This window comes from Manis pentadactyla, chromosome 4 (assembly GCF_030020395.1).
Source record: "Manis pentadactyla isolate mManPen7 chromosome 4, mManPen7.hap1, whole genome shotgun sequence".
Taxonomy (NCBI): Eukaryota; Metazoa; Chordata; class Mammalia; order Pholidota; family Manidae; genus Manis; species Manis pentadactyla.
In genome coordinates, this window is record NC_080022.1 from 58,510,268 (window position 1) to 58,530,488 (window position 20,221).

The window sequence follows — 20,221 nt, forward strand, 5'->3', positions numbered from 1 at the left end:
TAGTGAATAAGTTATATGGTGGACAGTACAAGGTCAGTCATCACAGAAACTTTCGGTTTTGCTCATGCATTATGAACTATAAACAGTCAGTTCAAATATGAATATTCATTTGATTTTTATACTTGATTTATATGTGGATACCACATTTCTCTCTTTATTATTATTATTTTTAATAAAATGCTGAAGTGGTAGGTAGATTCATGTTACTATTTTTATAATTTAAAAACTTCAAAAATTTTTCTGGTTAAAATAATAAAAATGTTAGTATTTTGTGAACTAGAAAATTTCTAGACAGATGCACACAAATTATCAAAGCAATGACTATTTCATATTTCAAAGGCCCCGAATGCACCATTCAGATACAAATATTATTATAACCTTTAGGGTTTAATAGTTTCTTTCATAAACTTGCATAGTTAGTAACAAACTTACAATTCAATTCCCAAGGGAAATTCCTGGCTCATGGCTATCGTGGCTTTAAATGTTTTCTTACTCTCTTTGCACACCAGTTCTCTACCCAGATGAGGAGCTCTCAAATGAAAAAAAAGAAAAAGAATAAAGAAAATATTAGGAAACTTTTCCCATACACTCTCATCTTCCTAAGAAGAATCTGTCATCTTCCCAGTGACATTCATTAATATTTTAATTTTTTCTTACTCTATACAGAAATAAATTAAAATTATGTTAAAAGCAAATCATCACATGAGACAAAGGTAACAAAGAAATAGCAAAGTATAAAAATCCAGAAAAAAATCAAAACTCAGCAAACTTCTAAGTGAATGTAATTTTAATAACCATTAACTTTTATAAACAAAGAAAATCAACAGAAAAAAACAAACTTTAAAAAATGATATAGATATCATTGTGTATCTTTAAAATCAGCTTTCAAATCAATCTCTTTTACTGTGTCTACTCTCAGCACTGATCAGTAAGAAATGATGAGAAGAATAAAGAATTCTCTATTAACTATAGAATGTTAAAAGATGGAAACATTTCAGAGAAGTTAGAAAAGTATAATAATAAACCTTTCAATATGAGAAAAAAAAAATCATGACTAGTTCTTCCTAAGCATAGGGATAGGTAATATTTTACTCCCCATCAAAAGGAAACAATATTTCCTACAAAGGACTATGCTTTCTTTGACATGGATAGCCAGAAAAAACTTTGTATTTATTTATCCTTTCAAAATAAATAATTCATTCATTCATAATTCTTTTATTCAATAAATATTTACTGAATACAAACCATGTACTTGGTACTCTACTATTTATTAGTAATATAACACTAAGCAAACATCTTATATAAGATGGTGAAAAATAATCTGACACAGGCTGGAATGAAGAGATAATGCCTGGAGATGAACTTAGAAAGATAAAAAGCAGATAAATAGTAAATGGCCTTACATGCCATGCTGAAGACTAGGGATAATAACAGAATATAAAAGTTCATCACACAGTGGAAAAGTTAACTAAGCAACTGCACTGTAAAATTCCTCATACTGTATTTCCTTAGAGCATTGTCCCATAGGTTTTCTCGTGTGTATAAATTGGCAGCAGGGATGTACAACTTATTCAAAGAGTGCACATAATTGGGGATACTTCTCCCTCATCATGCTTAACCACATTTTAAAAGGTAAAAGAACTGCCTCAGACAAAACTATACTAATAGTTCTAAAATACTTTTATACCTTAACATTCACATATGTTTTTACAAACTGTTCTTTCTAAAAACCAAAGAATATATAAACAAAACAAAGTAAAACAAAAAATTCCACTTACTTTCCATTTTCAGCAGATATATACTCTTCCCATGTAATAGTGTTCTGAGGTGGAGGGGTAAGGGACTGTCTTCGAACCGGCTGCCAAAAATTTAAAAAGAAACAAAGAAAGAGGGAGAGACAGAGACAGAGAGAGATAGACAGGGAGGGAAGAAAAATGTCATATTTTTTTTAAATATAAAATTTAAATCATGCAATGAACTATTTAAGCTACTAATTTACTTAATTGCTTCAATATAATGCTTTTAAGCACACACATATAAATGTATATATGTGCATAAATGTATATATGTATGCATAAATGTATATTACCATAGTATATATGCATATTATCATAATAAACACTCATTTGCCATCCATGATTAGATAATGTGGCATGGCACATACGTATTTAACCTCCTCTAAGCAATTTCTACTGTTTGCAACAGAACTCTTTCTAAAAAGTACATTATACATTCCCCATCTTAATAGAGACTGTAATGAATGTAATTTAAATTTATAGAGAATTTTACCACATCATTGAGGATATCAAGTATTATATTTTAATAAGGTCTTTCCTAGTTTATGTTTATTCTAACTAATCCTTTGTTATATACAGTTGACCCCTGATAATGTGAGGGTTAGGAGCACTGATCCCCACACAGCACAGAAATCTGTGTATTACTTTTGACTCCCCAAAATCTTAACTATTAATAGCCTCCTGTTGTCCAGAAGCCTTACTGATAACAGCTGAGCAAAACATTCTGTATGCATTATATACTGCATTCTTATAATAATGTAAGTGCACAGTTCAAACCCATGTTGTTCAGGGTTCAACTGTACTGACACTTGTACCTGAATTCTTCAGTGCTTCCTCTTTACTGTTACCCTGTCTAATGGAATTAGAAGGCAAAAAGGCCACAGGACAACCAGAAGGCTTTCTAATGTTATTTACCCAGTCAATAGGCTCTGAACTGAAGAGCCATGAAACCTTTCCTTCACAATTAAATGCAAAAATTCTAAATGCTTGTTTTCTTTAAAGAATATCAGAATTTCTTTTTTTTACTGCTAGGTTTGCTACTCTTCTAATATTTTACACAGCAAATGTTTCTGGAAGTTTAAAACAGTCATCTGTTTTATACCTATACATTCCTATTTAGATTTTGTATATTAAAATATATCACCAATAGAGCTTAACTCAGTATTGTATGTTATATAGTTGATATACAATAAATGCTTTTATCAATGACTCTATGTCTCTAGTATAAACAGAGTCTTGCTCCCTCCTCCAGCAACTGGTTAGAACAAAAAGGAAAAAAAAATCACCAAAAACATAGGAGCAAGTATGCATGACATAAGAATTTCTGAACACTTAAATTTTTCTATAAAAAATTGTCAAAAACTTATGCTAAATATTAGAACCACTTACAGGAAGGAAGGGAAATAGGGGCTGTCCAAGGCAAAACTAATTAAATGGCAAATAATTCCATTTGAATGATACCTATAAACTTTTTCCTATGGCAATTAAAACAAGTACATGGCTAAAGAAAAAGAGCCCCAAAAGCTATTCACATACAAAAAGATTATAAATTTGTTCTGAAAAGGAACAAGACACTTTTAAGAACTGAAATTCTATTAAAATGTGGTTTTAAATGTAGTATTTTCATGTCTTTTGAAAACAGAATAGTCATATGTATTTTCTAGGTTCCTGAAATTTTCAATAATGCTCTAAAGCCAAAAATAAATTTTTACAAATATGTGTTCTATGCACATCAATGAAAAAATACCAGAATATTTGCTTTAGTCCATTTACCAAATGCATCTTTCCCAGATTACATCTTAAGGTTCCCCCACTCCTTTTCCAACATCAACTTTTCAATATTTTGAAAGAATTGCTAAGCATCTGGACATATAGGAGGAAGAGACTATAGCAAAGGTAGACTGGAAAGAAATATACCTGGAGCAAGAGCAGCTTGATGTAAGGGTCCTAGGATCAAACCCATCTTTGCTACTTCTAGCTTTGTGACTTCAGGCAGATTAATTTCTTTAAGCCTCAACTTCCTTTAAATGGGGCAATGATTCTTGTCTCATTAGGTCACTGTAGTAATTGGGATACTATATGAAAAATACTTAACATAATGTCCATACTAACAACATTCTAAGCCAACATAAGTAAGAAAACTTGTTGAGGTGAATATGTATTCTGTTTTTGACCTGTAAAAGCTGAATTTGAGTTTATGGCACTCCAACCATATTAGGCCACTGGAGAACCCTTTGTTATTCTGCAATATAATATAATGCTTTGTATATAATAGTCACTAATTCAAATACATACATTTGAGTAATTTATATTTCATCCTGACTTCAAAGTTAATATGTTAATTACCACACTTGATTTGTTTTTATATTATTTATCAGCTATAACCTAGCACATAAAATATTGGTGTATAAAATGTTTGTTAAAACTCTGGCATGATTTTAAATACCATTAAAACAGGAATATCTGCTGGATTCAATAGATTCCTCCCTTTAGTCTTTCTGATCCCCCTATTTTTTAACTTTGTTTCTTAATTTATATATACCTTCCCAAAAAGCTTATTATGTAGGCTTTAAAGAACTATATTCTTAAAACTATTTTATATCCAAAATGCATACAAATATTTCCTTTTTCCTTTACTGTCCAGTGCTGAATATAATTAAATTGGTTTCAATTCAAGGCTGCTTTCTATGTATTAGTAAATTCTGTGTCTAGAGAAAAAAATAAAAAATTAGACAGCCATTTGTATCTTTCTTATAATTAAACTTATCAATTCTATTTTGATGTTCTTGTATCCTGTACTTTATATGGTTCAACCAAATCAAACTATATGTATAGATGAATATCTGATAGAATTACTGTTTTCCTTCAATTTCTTCTAAATATTTATAATTGAACTCCAAAAAGATTCTAATATAATATTTCAGTTCTTCCCCTTAAGTCCAGATAATACATAATGAGATATGTATTTTGTTTATTCTAAAACAATTAAAAATATATTTAAAAGATTGCAGAGTTAACAAAAATATAGCCATGGCTCCTAGTAATTATTAATACATTACTTATGACTGATTAAAAAATAACAGTAATTTTTTTTAAATTAACAATGGTATTAAAAAAACCCTTCTATGATCAGGAAAAAGGCATGGCACCTTCTCTCAACACTTGCATATTGGTTTTACTTACCAGTGTAAAAGGTTAAGAAAAATAACTAAAAAACATTAAGACATTAGTTTTCGCCAGATTAATCTATAGATTTAACATCATCCCAATAAAAATTTCAGCATGCAAGTCAGTGAATAAAGGACACTCCTTCCAAAAAATGGTGCTGAATCAATTGGACATCCAAGGCAAAAAATAAACCTTTACTTAAACATCACACATTATCCATAATTAACCGGCCCATGGACTTAAAATATATATATAAAGGTATAAGACTTTTAGGATTAAAGAAAAAAGGAAAAAATCTTAGGGACCTGGAACTAATCAAAGAGTTCTTAGTCTTGGCATAAACCATAAAACAGATATTGATAAATGGGCTGCATCAAAATTTTAAAATTTTCCTCTGCAACAGACCTATTTAATAGGATGAAAAGACAGGATGAAAAAAAATCTGCAAAATTCATACTGATAAAGAACTAGCAATCTAGAATATTTAAAGAAGTTTGAAAACTCAACAGTATAAAACCAATCAAAAAATGGGCAAAAAACATCAAGAGACATTTCATCAAAAAGATAATACATGGCAAAGAAGCCCAGGAACAGATCAATACTTAACAATTAGCTATTAGAAGGATGCAATAAAACCATAATGAGAGAGCACTATACACTAGCTATTATGGACTAAATGCTTGTGTCCCTCCAAAATTCATGTGTTGAAGACCTAACCCCAATGTGATGGTATTAGGAAGTGGCGTTCCTGTGAGGTAATCGGGTTTAGATGAGATCATTAAGGTAGGGCCCCCATGATGGGATTCGTGTCTTTGTAAGATGAGGAAGATAGATCAGAGCACTCTCTCCCAGAGGACACAACTGAATGCATCCATCTGCAAGTCAGTTAAGAAAGCCTTTATCTGGGAAGCAAACAGGCCAGCACCATGACCTTGGACCTCCCAGCATCCACAGCTGTGAGAATTAATTCCTATTATTTAAGCCATCCAGACTATGGTATTTTGTTATGGCATCCTGAGCTAGATACTATCAAAATGGGTAAAATAAAAAATTGTAACATCAAATGCTGGCAAGGATGAAGAGAAATAATCACCTATATGCTGCTGGTAGGAATATATACATGAAAACATTTTGGCAGTTTCTTATAAACTAAACACTCAACTACCGTATCACCAAACAACTGCACTCTTAGCTACAACATCTTTTTTTTTTTTGAGTACATGAACTCTTTATTAGGGATGGAGCTATGGATAGACCAGAACAAGAACAGGATCTAGGGGCAGGCAGTACAGAGACAGGTATGGATGGTACACATAAGTGACACAGACTATCCTCCCCAGACCCCAAGGCAGTAGGGCACACAGGGTCTGGAGGCCCAGCCTCCAAAGTGTACCCCTCCAGCATTCCCACAAACAGCCAACTTTGTACTTCCAAAGACAGCATTTATCCCAGAGAAATGAAGACTTATGTTCACATAAAAACCTGTACATGAATGTTTATGACAGCTATATTCATAATGGCCCAAAGCTGGAAAAAAACGAATGTCCTTCAATAGGTAAATGGTTAAGCAAACAACAGTATATTCACACCATGGAATACTAGTCAACAATAAAAGGAACAAACTATTGATATACACAACAACTTGACTAAATTACCAGGGAATTAAGCTGAATGGGAAAAAAAGCGCTACTCTCAAAAGGTTACATACATGATAGTCTTGAAATGACAACATTAAAGAAATGGAGGAACAGATTAGTGGTTACCTGGGTTAAAAGACAGGGAAGGGGTAAAAGGATAGAGGTGTGCTTATAAAAGGAGAATAGGAGGGACCCTGGTGGTGGATGCAAATGTTTTATACCTTGACTTTAAATGACAATATCCTGGTTTTGATATTATACACTACAGTTTTGCAAGGTGTTACCACTGAAGGAACTGTGTGAGGCATATGTTGGATCTCTTATTATTATTTCTTTAAACTATGTATGTAAAATTATTTCAAAATAGAAAGCTGCATTTCAAAAAAAGCAAGCAGATATTTATGCAAAAACTGATTGATTCACAGATTCAACATCATCCTAAACTTTCTATCTTAGAATGTCTTTTAATCTTTCATGAATTTAAATATTTATCAAGAACTATAAAGTTCAAGGGGCTATGATTCACACAGGAAGTGTTTTAATTTCTGATCAGAAGTCAAAAGCTTAATTATTTAATGTAATTTATATCATTTTCTATTAAAAAGCTATATGGGATTAAACTATGTTTCAATTTCAATGTGCAAAACTATGGCTGATTAAAGTGCTGTTTAAAGACCCCTTTCACAATTCAAGTACATCAGATACAAATTGCTGGGCTAGAGAAAATCAAATTATGTACTATAAGTCTAAACATAGACAAATTGGGCAATTGGTGACAAACGGCAAATGGCCCCAAAATGCTATTCTATAAAGCTTTGTTTCCATGTACTTGTCTTAAAATAGTTACTGCCAAATTACATAAAGGTAGCAATTACTATCAACACAACTTTTGAAAGAACTCTAGTAAAATTTAAATCACAATAGAAGTACACAGAAAGGGCCTTTTTGGCTGGTCAAGAATAGGAGAGGGTAGCAGCTTTTTTAAGGATTGAGCTCATCATTCCCACTCTCAGTACATTTCCATTTCTATTCCCTGAGCATATCATGTCCTATATCCTCAGTGATACCAAGAGGTTTCTGGAAAATTAAGTCTGCTGAGGCTCTATCCCAAGGCCAAAAGAAAAATGAGGGGTGCAAAGAGGATCTGGCACCAAGGACATACGATAACACTAAACTGGCATAAAACAGTATTTTTTATTAAGATATCATTGATATACACTCTTATGAAGGTCTCACATGAAAAACAATGTGGTTACTACAGTCACCCATATTATCGAGTCCCCTCCCCCATACACCACTGCAGTCACTGTCCATCAGTGTAGTAAGATGCCACAGAATCACGACTTGTCTTCTCTGTGCTACAATGTCTTCCCCATGATCCTCCCCACACCATGTGTACTAATCATAATACCCCTCAACCCCCTTCTCCCTCCCTTGCCACCCCACTCCCCAACCCCTCTCCTTTGGTAACTGCTAGTCCCTTCTTGGAGTGTTTAAGTCGGCTGCTGTTTTGTTCCTTCAATTTTGCTTCACTGTTACACTCCACAAATGAGGGAAATCATTTGGTATTTGTCTTTCTCTGCCCGACTTATTTCACTCTGCATAATACCCTCTAGCTCCATCCATGTTGTTGCAAATGGTAGGATTTGTTTCTTTCTTATGGCTGAATAGTATTCCATTCTGTATATGTACCACCTCTTCTTTATCCATTCATCTACCGATAGACACTTAGGTTGCTTCCATATCTTGGCTATTCTAAGTAGTGCTGTGATAAATATAGGGTGATTAGGAAGATGTTGAATCTGTAAATCAATCAGTTTTTGCATAAATACCTGCTTGCTTTTTTTAAAATGCGACTTTCTATTTTGAAATAATTTTACATACATAGTTTACAGAAATAATAATAAGAGATCCAACATATGCCTCACACAGTTCCTTCAGTGGTAACATCTTGCAGAACTGTAGTGTATAATATCAAAACCAGAATATTGTCATTTAAAGTCAAGGTATAAAACATTTTTGAAACTGGAATGCCACATTCTCAGGGTAAATTCCTAGGAGTGGAATTCCTGGGTCAAATGGTATTTCTATTTTTTTAGTTTTTTGAGGAATCTCCATATTGATTTCCATAATGGTTGAACTAGTTTACATTCTCCAGCAGTGTAGGAGGGTTCCCCTTTCTCTGTATCTCGCCAGCATTTCTTGTTCCTAGTCTTTTCGATGTTGGCCACCCTAACTGGTGTGAGGTGATATCTCACTGTGGTTTTAATTTGCATTTCCTTGATAATTAGTGATGTGGAGCATCTTTTCATGTGCCTGTTGGCCATCTGAATGTCTTCTTTGGAAAAGTGTCTGTTCATATCCTCCGCCTATTTTTTAATAAGGTTATTTGCTTTTTGGGTGTTGAGGCATGTGAGTTCTTTGTATATTTTGGATGTTAACCCCTTATCAGATATGTCATTTACAAATATATTCTCCCATACTGTAGGAAGTCTTTTGGTTCTGCTGATGGTGCCCCTTGCTATACAGAAGCTTTTTAGCATGATATAGTCCAATTTGTTCCTTTTTGCTTTTGTTTCCCTTGCCTGAGGAGATGCATTCAAGAAAAAGTAGCCCATATTTATATTCAATGGATTTTTGCCTATGTTTCCTTCTAAGAGTTTTATGGTTTCATGACTTACATTCAGGTCTTTGATCCATTTGGAGTTTACTTTTGTGTAAGGAGTTAGACAATAATTCAGTTTCATTGTCTTGCAGTTGGTATTTTCAGAGTGATTGCTTTGAATCTGTAGCTTGCTTAAGGCAGGGTGGCCATTTTGACAATATAAATTCTTCCTAGCCAAGAGCATGCGATATATTTCTATTTATTGGTATCTTCTTTAATTTCTCTCATGAGTGTCTTGTAGTTTTCAGGGTATAGGTCTTTCACTTCCTTGGTAGGTTTATTCCTATGTATTTTATTATTTTGATGCAATTGGGAATGGAATTGTTTTCTTGATTTCTCTTTCTGCTGGTTGATCGTTAGTGTATAGGAATGCAACAGATTTCTGGGTATTAATTTTGTATCCTGCAACTTTGCTGAATTCAAATATTAGATCTAGCAGTTTTGGAGTGGATTCTTTAGGGTTTTTATGTACAATATCATGTCATCTGCAAACCGTGACAGTTTGACTTCTTCCTTACCAATCTGGATGCCTTTTATTTCTTTGTGTTGTCTGATTGCTGTGGCTAGGACCTCTAGTACTATGTTGAATGAAAGTGGGGAGAGTGGGCATCCTTGTCTTGTTCCCAATCATAAAGGAAAAGCTTTCAGCTTCTCGCTGTTAAGTATAATGTTGGCTGTGGGTTCGTCATATATGGCCTTTATTATGTTGAGGTACTTGCCCTCTATACCCATTTTGTTGAGAGTTTTTATCATGAATGGATGTTGAATTTTGTCGAATGCCTTTTCAGTATCTATGGAGATGATCATGTGGTTTTGTCCTTATTTTTGTTGATATGGTGGATGTTGATAGATTTTTGAACATTATACCATCCTTGCATCCCTGGAATAAATTCTACTTGATGATTATGCATCATATTTTTGATGTATTTTTTAATTCGGTTGGCTAATATTTTGTTGAGTATTTTTGCATCTATATTCATCAGGAATACTGGTCTGTAATTTTCTTTGTGGTGTATTTGCCTGGTTTTGGTATTAGAGTGCTGCTGGTCTCATAAAATGAGTTTGGACCACATAGTTTCACTGCTGAATTTTATGAAACATTTAGTGAAGACCTAATACCCATCCTCCTTAAAAGTTTTCCAAAAAGTAGAAGAGGAGAGAATACTCCCAAACTCATTCTATGAGACCAGCAACCCTCCTTCAAATTTAAACAATAATCTTATCAGATAGAGTATTCTTGGTTCAAGGCCATTCTGTTTCATTGCATTAAATATATCACATCCCTCCCTTCTGGCCTGTAAAGTTCCTGTTGAGAGGTATGATGATAACCTGATTGGTCTTCCTTTGTATGTGATCTTTTTACTCTCTCTGGCTGATTTCAATAGTCTTTCCTTATCCTTGATCTTTGACATTTTAATTATTATATGTCTTGGTGTTGTCTTCCTTGAGTCCCTTGTGTTGGGAGATCTGTGCACCTCCATGGCCTGAGAGACTATCTCCTTCCCCAGATTGGGGAACTTTTCAACAATTACCTCCTCAAAGAAACTTTCTATCCCTTTTTCTCTCCCTTCTTCTTCTGGTACCCTATAATACGAACATTTTTCCCTGTGGATTGATCACACAGTTCTCTCAATATTCCTAGAGATCTTGTTTTCTCTCTGTGCCTCAGCTTCTTTGTACTCTTCTCTAATTTCTATTCCACTTACTGTCTCCTCTACTACATCTAATCTGCTTTTAAATCTCTCCATTGTATGTTTCACTTCAGATATTGAATTCCTTAATGATTGAATCCCAGTCATGAATTCATCTGTTGTTTTGAATATTTTTCTGAACATCCATGAGCAGTTTATGATTTTTATTTTGAAATGTCTTTCAGGAAGATTGGTGAGTTCAATTTCACTTGGCCCTCTTTCTGGTGTTTGTGGGATTTTGGTTTGAACCAGGTTTCTCTGACGTTTTATATTTGTATGTGACACCCTCTAGTGCCCAGAAGCTCTACTCTCTGGAGCTGCTCAGCCCCTGGAGTGATGTCGGGGATCACAAGGGAGTGGTGCTGGTGCCTGGGGGGTGGAAATAACTGTTTCCTCCTTCCCAGCTGCTGTGACTGTCTCCACTGCTAGAACCAGTAGACTGAGTGCACAGGTATAAGATTCTATACTTTGTGTTTGTAGCTGCCATAGGCAAGGCCTTCCTCTGGCTGGTCTGATGCCAGAGCAGGGGCTGCTGGTTTGTGAGCCAGTGCTGGCCAGCTGGGAGCAAAGCGCAGCAGGCTGTGTATCATGGTGGGGAGCTGCATAGCCAGCCAGGGTGATGGAGCACCTGAAGCTCCTGAAATTTTCCAACCTGCTAGGCAGAGTGCAATCAGACAATTTTGTCCACCTGTCCTTTCTCCTGAGCAGCAAGCTCTGTGCAATCCTTGCCCCTTTAGCAGCCCTCTCACTGTTAGGAAGTCTCTCAGACTGACCACCTTTCTTCTGTCCCAGAGTGGCTGGATGTGGACCCCTGTTTTCCAGAAGTGGCTGGAATCTCAGTTTCTCCAAGTATTCCACCTGTCTTAACTTTCCAACCCCACTAATCTCCAGACCACCATGCAATGTAGGTTCATGCTCCCAGAGAAGGTCTCCAAGACTGGGTGCTCAGCAGTCCTAGGCCTCCACCCCTTCCCTGCTCCATTTCTCTTCTCCCACCGGTGAGCTGGGGTGAGGGAAAGGCTTGGGTCCCACCAGATCAAGGCTCTGTTATGTTACCCTTTTCTGTGGTATCTGTTCTTTTCTCCAGGTTTATGCAGTCTGGCACAGCCTTCTTTCCTATTGCTCTTTCAGGATTAGATGTATTAACTATATTTTCATATTAAATGTGGTTTTGGGAGGAGGCCTCTGTTTCATGTCTCAAACCGCCATCTTTAATCCCAGCAGAAAACAATTTTAACTTTAACATTTAATGGGAATTCTTAAACACTTTACACCCTCTATACTTATTTAATTAAACTATGGCTGAACTACTCAATGTATGAACTTTCTAGACATTAAAATCTTTTCTTGGAACATATGGAATTAACATAAAATACTTGGAACCTGGCATAACATTTTGGTAAATTTATCCCTAAAACATAATCTGGCACTCACAGTGCCATCAGGGAGAAACTAAACATTCAGGGAACTGAAGCCTCCTCTTATTAGCCTTTAATATTTTTATCACATTTTACACTACAGCCCAGCTCTCCTACCCATGTATATTTACATAATACATAAACTCCTGAAACTATGTTTCATAAAGTAATAATGACCCATACTATGGTGATGTGCTCTGATTTTATTCTATTATTTTAGGTTCTAATTTAAAATAAAAGGGTAGGCACAGCCCACTAAACTGATTTCATAGTCTACTAAGGGTCCCTATCCTGCACTTTGAAAAACATTGCTATACAAATGTAGTAAAAAGTTAATATTTGGTGAGTCTTGATGAAGGCTATCCAGGCATTCCTTGTACTATTTTAGTACTTTTTTGTATTTCTGATACTGTCAGAAAAAAAAAATTCAAGAACCCATGCAATTTATGTTATTACGGATTAAGTTTACAGAGGCAATTATGATATCTCATATACCTTTGAATTTCCGAATATACCCTCCCTTTCCCTACTGTCATATAGTTCTTTGCCCAGAGCATGCTTTCAAGAAACTCATACTGAATAAAAAATTTATAAGAAGGTATCAGCCAAAAATGACATCATAACATAGGTGGAGCTTTAGCTGGACCTTCAAAGCAGCAAAAGACTTCAGTTGGTGAAGTAGGAAAAAGAATATATGCAAGGGACATGGATTGAAAATTAGTACTGTGTTTCATGCTTATAAATAATTTAAATCTATTTGTGAGTGAAGACTCAAAGACCAAGAACAGATTCACAAAAAAATCACCAAAGGCCATATCACAAAAAATAAAAGGTGATACACAGTAAACAAAATGTATGAGTGTACTTACATAAACTCACTGAATACCAGGAATGAAGTCTACCCCCTCTTTCCTTAGATCATTATAAGTTCAGAGAAGTAAAAATTATACCTCAAAGTTCTGTTCCATTATATTTCCACCTTTACTTAAACTCTCCATAATGGCCTTATTTCGAAGAATATCTTCTTCACTGAGATGTTCTCTTCTTTTTCTTGATTCTAAAACAAGTCCATTCACCAGATAAAAGTCAGCCAAAAAGTTTCCTACTCTTTCCTAAAACAAAAAAAATTATTTCAAAATAATAAAGTGAATTGTTTAACTTAGATCTTAAAGAAGTTTCAAAGTAATATACAAACATATGTTTTCCCATAAACACCTTAACATTTAGGTGAAAATAAATATTCCTTTGGTACTTGAAATCATCAAATTATAATATACATTCATTAAATAAAAAAATATACAAAATTACACATTTCAAATTTGTAAAGGAAAATGTAAAACATCAGACATATGGTACGTTAATTGGCAAATGAATTAAATCTAAATAAAAATATCACATAGTATTCCTTTAGACTCTATTCCCAAGTATCATAAAGCTGTTTGAAAACTTTATTTAGTGATAGTGAAATATCATGAGTAACAAGGAGAGGTCAGTGATAATTACTGTTCTGATTTTAGAGATAGAAAAAGAAGTGGAATAAAAATAAATAGTCTAAGTCACACAGGACTCTCTAGCACAACTAGAATTGATTACCTGTTCCAATATCAAATTCTCTAACAGGATCAAATTTAAAATTACAATGGCTTGCTGCTTTTAAAAAAGAAGAGAAAATAGAGTAGTTGTGTTCACCAATACAATTAAGTATTTACATTATGGATTGGGGATAGGGAAACTAAAATGGTATACAGAACATCACAGTTACTTCCTTTCAATGAAGTCCTCCTTCAACATTAACCTTCACTTTCTCAGACCCACAGGTGGTCGGAATATGAAATACATTATATGAACATGTACAAAACACATGATCAATAATTTTACTGAGAACAAGCTTTCCAGTTCTACCTGCATGCAGATCACATGATCTCCCATCTTGCTGCTGTTTTCTGGCATTCTAATACTACGTGTTCAGAGTTATCTCCATCTCCACTTTGCTTTTGGTGGCCTCCTTACCAGTCACCAAAAGCAAAGCATTCTGCACTTCTTTCTACCTAAAAAATGGGAACCATAAGCATTTCTGACTCCCTCCTTAGCTGTCAAAGATTTAAGAAGATCACCTAGAGGCTGTTAAGAGCTTTGAGCTGCTTAGCAGTAGCACTAGATGAATAGCAGCTTCAATTTTTATTTCTCTTGAAGTGATCCTTCTAATGCTGTCCAGAAGAACAGAGTACAAACAAATACAACTTCAAGCCAACAAATGGATTGCACTGCAGGATCTCAAAACCAAGAATTCTATAATGCTATTTGTTGCCAAATAGGCTTACAGAACAAAGTTGATGAGCCTAGAACTCATACTGAGAATTTTTCTATGGTTGGGAAGTCCTCAGGTGATAATTATCAGTTTTTCAAATCTTATGAAAAAGCACTTATTAAAAGTAAACCATCATATCAATGAAATTTTTAAGTATATATTCCCCACAATCCAGCCATTCTATTTCTTGCTACCTGTAACAGACAATACAGGGACATGTAAAAGGATGGTAAGTGCAACTTCATTTATAATGGCAGAAAACTGAACACAAATGTGTATCTATTTGTCTACATGTCCAAAAATGAGACTGGATAAATTACAATATATCCATACTGTGGAATACTATGCAGTTGATGAAATATCACTACTAATAAGAAAAAGCAGTTAAGACATACTAAATAAAGAAACAAAAAGAGTAAAAAAACTTTTTAAAGGTACCAAAAAAAAGCTGTAAGAGAAAAGATACAATGAGTCTTTATTAAAAAAAACACTTTATCAACAACTAAACATATCATTCTTATCGATACATATTTCATATTTTGTGGTCTAGAGGACATACAAGTTAACAATGTTCCACAAGGGGCTTCAGGATTATGAGAAGTGGTAAAGGAGGACTTTTCAACTTTATGTGAAGTTCATATTTTACTTGTTTTTGTTAACTTGGTTATTAGACTATGGTGTCCAACTGTTTGGTCAAACACTAGTTTACATATTCCTGTGGAGATATTGTTTATATGTGATTAACATTTAAATTAGTAGACTTGAAGTAAAGCATATTAGTCTCCATTGTATGTGCAGGCTTCACCTAGTCAACTGCAGGATTTAAGAGCAAAGCCAAAGGTTTCCCAAAGAAAACCAATTCTGCCTCAAGACCACATCAAATCTTCCCTAAATTTCCAGCCTATCAGACTGCTTGACAGATTTTAGGTTTGTCAGCTCTGTTATTCACATAAACCAATTCCTTAAATCAATCTCTCTGTTCTCCTTTTATGTATCTATACACATATCTGCATATAGATACATAGAGGGAAAGAGAGAGATATCTGATTTTGTTCCTCAAAGAACCCTAACTAGTAAAGACTGTTTTTGTTTTTCCAATAAGAGTAAGTTCATTTATACTGAATATAATAAAAGATAAATATAGTTTTTAAAAGCAAAATCTTGACCCTCAACAATTACTTACTCTTGACATTAAAACTTTACGAAAGGCTTCCAAATACATCCAACTAAATTTTTTCTGAATATTTTGAACAGTCTCATATAACCTCTTGCTGGCAGACAAATTGACAATTACAGAAATAATTTACAATACACTAATGGGCAACCTCCATTGAGACTTAATTTAAAGATAGTGTTGTAGAAATGCAGCCTTATTTAATTTTAGTCATATATGGAATACTGAGAAACAGATACTAAGTAAATAGTTTAGAAATCTAGAAAGAAAAAAAGTTCCAGGGAAATGAATTCAAAAGTGCATCCCTCTTTGTAGCTTTCTTAAAAAACACAGGCATACCTCTTTTAACTGGGCTTCACTTTATTGCACTTCACAGATACTGCTTTTTTTACAAGGTTTGTGACAACCATGCATCCAGCAAGAGTATCAGTGCCAGTTTTCCAACACTATTTCCTCACTTAAGAGTGTGTCACATTTTGGTAATTCTCTCAGTATTTCAAACTTTTTCACTATTATTATATTTGTTATGGTGATCTGTGATCAGTGATCTTTGGTGTTATAGACTATAATTGTTCTGAGGCACCAGGAACCAGGCCCATATAAGAAAACGATCTTAACTAATAAAGATTGTGTGTGTTCTTACTGCTCCACACACCAGCGACCACCCCCATCTCCACCCTCTCCTCTGTCCTCCCTATTCGCTAACACACAACGATACTGGAATTAGACCAATTAATAACCCTATCACAGTCTCTAAGTGTTCAAGTGAAGGGAAGAGTCGCACAACTCTCACTTTAAATCAAAAGCTAGACATGAAGCTTGGTGGGAAAGGCATACCCAAAGCTGAGATAAGCTGAAATCTAACCGTCTTGGGCTAGTTAATCAGCCAAGTTATGAATGCAAAGGTAAAGTTCTTCAAGGAAATTAAAAATGCTACTCCAGCGAACACATGAATGATAAGAAAGCCATAGAGCCTTATTTGTTGAATGGAGAATATTTAGTGGCTTTGAATAGAAGACCAAATAGCCACAATATTCCCTTAAGCCAAAGCCCAATCCAGAGCAAGGCCCCAATTCTCTTCAATTCTGTGAATGCTGAGAGAGGTCAGGAAGCCACAGAAGAAAGGTTTGGAGCTAGCAGAGGCTAGTTCATGAGTTTTAAGGAAAGAAGTCATTTCATAACATAAAAGTGCAAGGTGAAGAAGAAAGTGCTGATGGAGAAGCTATGGCAAGTTATCCAAATCTATCTAAGATAATAAGTGAAGGTGGCTACTCTAAGTAACAGATGTTCAGCATAGACAAAACAGCCTTATAGAAGAAGAAAACACCATCTAAGACTTTCTTAGCTAGAGAAAACTTAAGGTATGGCTTCAAAGCTTCAAAGGACAGGCTGACCCTCTTGTTAGGGGCTAATGCAGGGTAACTAAATTGTAGTCAGTGCTCATTTACCATTACAAAAAACCTAAGGCCCTTTAGAATTGTGCTAAACCTACTCTGCCTGTGCTCTATAAATGGAACAACAAAGCCTGGATGACAGCACATCTGTTTACATGGTTTACTGAATATTTATAGCCCACCGTTGAGATCTGTTGCTCAAAACAAAACATTCCTTTCAAAATGGGACTGGTCTTCGACAGCACACCTGGTCATCCAAGAGCTCTTGCTGAAGATGTACAATGAGATTAATGTTTTCATGTCTGCTGAAACAACATCCATTCTGCAGCCCATAGATCAAGGAGTCATTTTGACTTTCAAGCTACATTCTTTAAGAAATAAACTTTGTAAGTCTATAGCTGCCATAGAGAGTGATTGCTCAGAGGGCTCTGAGCAAAGTCAACGTGTAAACCTTCTGGAAAGGATTTGCCATCCTAGATGCCATTAAGAACATTCACGATTCATGGGAAGAGGTCAAAATATCAACACGGATAGGAGTCTGGAAGAAATTGATTCCAACCCTCATGGATGACAGAGGGTTCAAGACTTCAGTGGAGGAAGGAACCACAGATGCGGTGGAAATAGCAAGAGAACAAGAATTAGAAGTGGAGCCCTGAGATGGGGCTGAACTGCAGCAATCTCATGATGAAATTTGAAGGGATAAGGGATTGTTTTTTACGGATGAGCAAAGAAAGTGGTTTCTTGAGATGGGGTCTACTGCTGGTGATGCTGTGAGGATGGCTGAAATGACAACAAAGGGTTTAGAATATCATATAAAATTAGTTGATAAGGCAGTGGTAGGGTCTGAGAGAATCGACTGACTACAAATTTGAAAGAAGTTCTCCTGTGGGTGAAATGCTGTCAAGCAGTACCACATGCTACAGAGAAATGGCTCATGAAAGGAAGAGTCCATCAATGCAGCAAACTTCACTGTCTTATTTTAAGAAATTGCCACAGCCACCCCAACCTTCAGCAGCCACCACCCTGATTAGTCAGCAGCCATCAACATCGATACAAGACCCCCCACCAGGGAAGATTAAGACTCACTGAAAGCTCAGGTGGTGGTTACCATTTTTAGCAATAGAGTATTTTTTAAGTAAGGTATGTTCCTTGATTTTTTAGACATAATGCTATTGTGTACTTAATAGACTACCATATTATGTAACTTTTGATATGTATGCATTGGGAAACTAAAAATACAGTTGACTCCTTCATAGTGGTATTCACTCTGTTGTGTTTGCTGGAACTGAACTCACAATATCTCTGAGGTATGCCTATAAAGCATTAGAAATGTAATGGAACCATGTGAAAACACTATTCACTATGTAAGAACCAGGAAGCTGACAACAAGAATCTTTCCCAGCATAGAATTTAAATGAGCTAAGCTTTTTCTCCAGGCTTCTATAAGAATATCTTCCAACTATATAACTAACTATTACAATTCCCTATCTGGATTCAAGGAAAGAATAAACTACTTGAAGACAATTCAGTGAGCTACATCTTCCTGCATTTTTATCACATTATTTTGGCAACATTAAATACTAAAAATTTTTTTAAAGTTGAAAAATCAAGATTTGTACATACTGTTTTATCTTCCCGAAAAAGCCATCCTGTTTGGGCACGCGTAAAAGAAATTGATTTGGTTGATAAAGTTGCAGAGTAAATATCACTACTCATTAAAATGTCAACCTCTTCTTCTGTTTCCATCTCTGACTCCTGGGGGGTGGCAAATGAGGGAAGCAAAAGTTAAATATGAATAATTAAAATGTATTACTGGTAAACCAAATTAATCCTGAACACAGTTTCTCAAGAAAAATTTTGGCTGGCATAGGCTGTAAAGAACTGTTAGAAATTATGTTTCAAATATATTAGAATTTTAGGTATTAGCTTGGAAACAACACTATATGCAACACTATAAAAACAGCACTATAAAAAATTTTGCCTTATGCTTCAAACACCCTATTTTCAAATAAACTTTTGGAACAGAACTCTTCTATAAATCATAGGCTAACTGTCTCCTAACCACACCACCTAAAAAGATCTGTTGTTAATTACATTCATTCAACAAACATTTTGAACAATTATTACTTACATATACATATCAGTATAAACAACAAGTATTTCCAGCCTTGAAAATTATGACTCAAAATCTAGCTCTTCTGTATTTTTTATGCTTAAAATATATACATATATACCCCAAATAGCAACATTTGGTGCTTTCCTGGATTATAACATGAGCTAGCACTTAAACTACTGGCCTTAGTCTCTGGCTTCTTTTTCAGTACCGTATTTCTAATTCATCCGCTGCCTAGTTAGCTATTTTGTTCTTATTTATATGTAAGAGATCAAATTATTTAATAAATACCTGAGAATCTAGACTAAAGGCCAGCAAACTAATAAGGCCAGCAAATCAAATCCAGTCCACCTATTTTTATAAATAAAATGTTATTGGAACATAGCCATACTCATTCATTTACTTATTGCATATTGTCTATGGATGCCCTTATGCCAATAATAGCAGAGTTGAATAGTTGTGACAGAGACCATATGGCCTACAAATATATATAATCATCAAAAATATTTACCCTCTCTCCCTTTATAGAAAGAGTTTGCAAAACTCTGGCCTAAACTGCATTGTCACTGTGTTAGGTACGAAAGAATACAACTAAAGAGCCCCATACCCTTGAGGAGATTAGCCCAACAGAAGAAAGTCATGTAAACAAATAGAGCATTAGAAGCTCTACAGCACCAGATTTAGCGGGAAGCATAAAGAAAACAACAGTCACCTGGCAAGGAAGGAAGTCACAGTAGGTGCCCCATAGGTGTGAGGTTGCAGGAAGGGCATTCCAAGAAATGTAAATAACATGAACAAAGAAATGAAGTGCTAAATAGCTTGGCATATCTGAAAAACCATAAATAGCTCAGTATAAG

At 34.9% G+C, this 20,221-nt stretch overlaps 1 protein-coding gene across 3 annotated transcripts in view; it reads right to left on the reverse strand.

Moving 5' to 3' along the window:
• ANKRD13C (ankyrin repeat domain 13C) overlaps positions 1-20,221 on the reverse strand; it is a 129,688-nt gene that overhangs the window by 24,232 nt on the left and 85,235 nt on the right. For all 3 annotated transcript variants that reach the window (XM_036890194.2, XM_057500319.1, XM_036890193.2), the window contains 4 exons: positions 18,875-19,006; positions 13,326-13,487; positions 1,779-1,858; positions 433-531 (listed from right to left, as the gene is read on the reverse strand). In XM_036890194.2, coding sequence (XP_036746089.1) covers positions 433-531; positions 1,779-1,858; positions 13,326-13,487; positions 18,875-19,006 — 473 coding nt within the window. The remainder of the gene's footprint in view (positions 1-432; positions 532-1,778; positions 1,859-13,325; positions 13,488-18,874; positions 19,007-20,221) is intronic.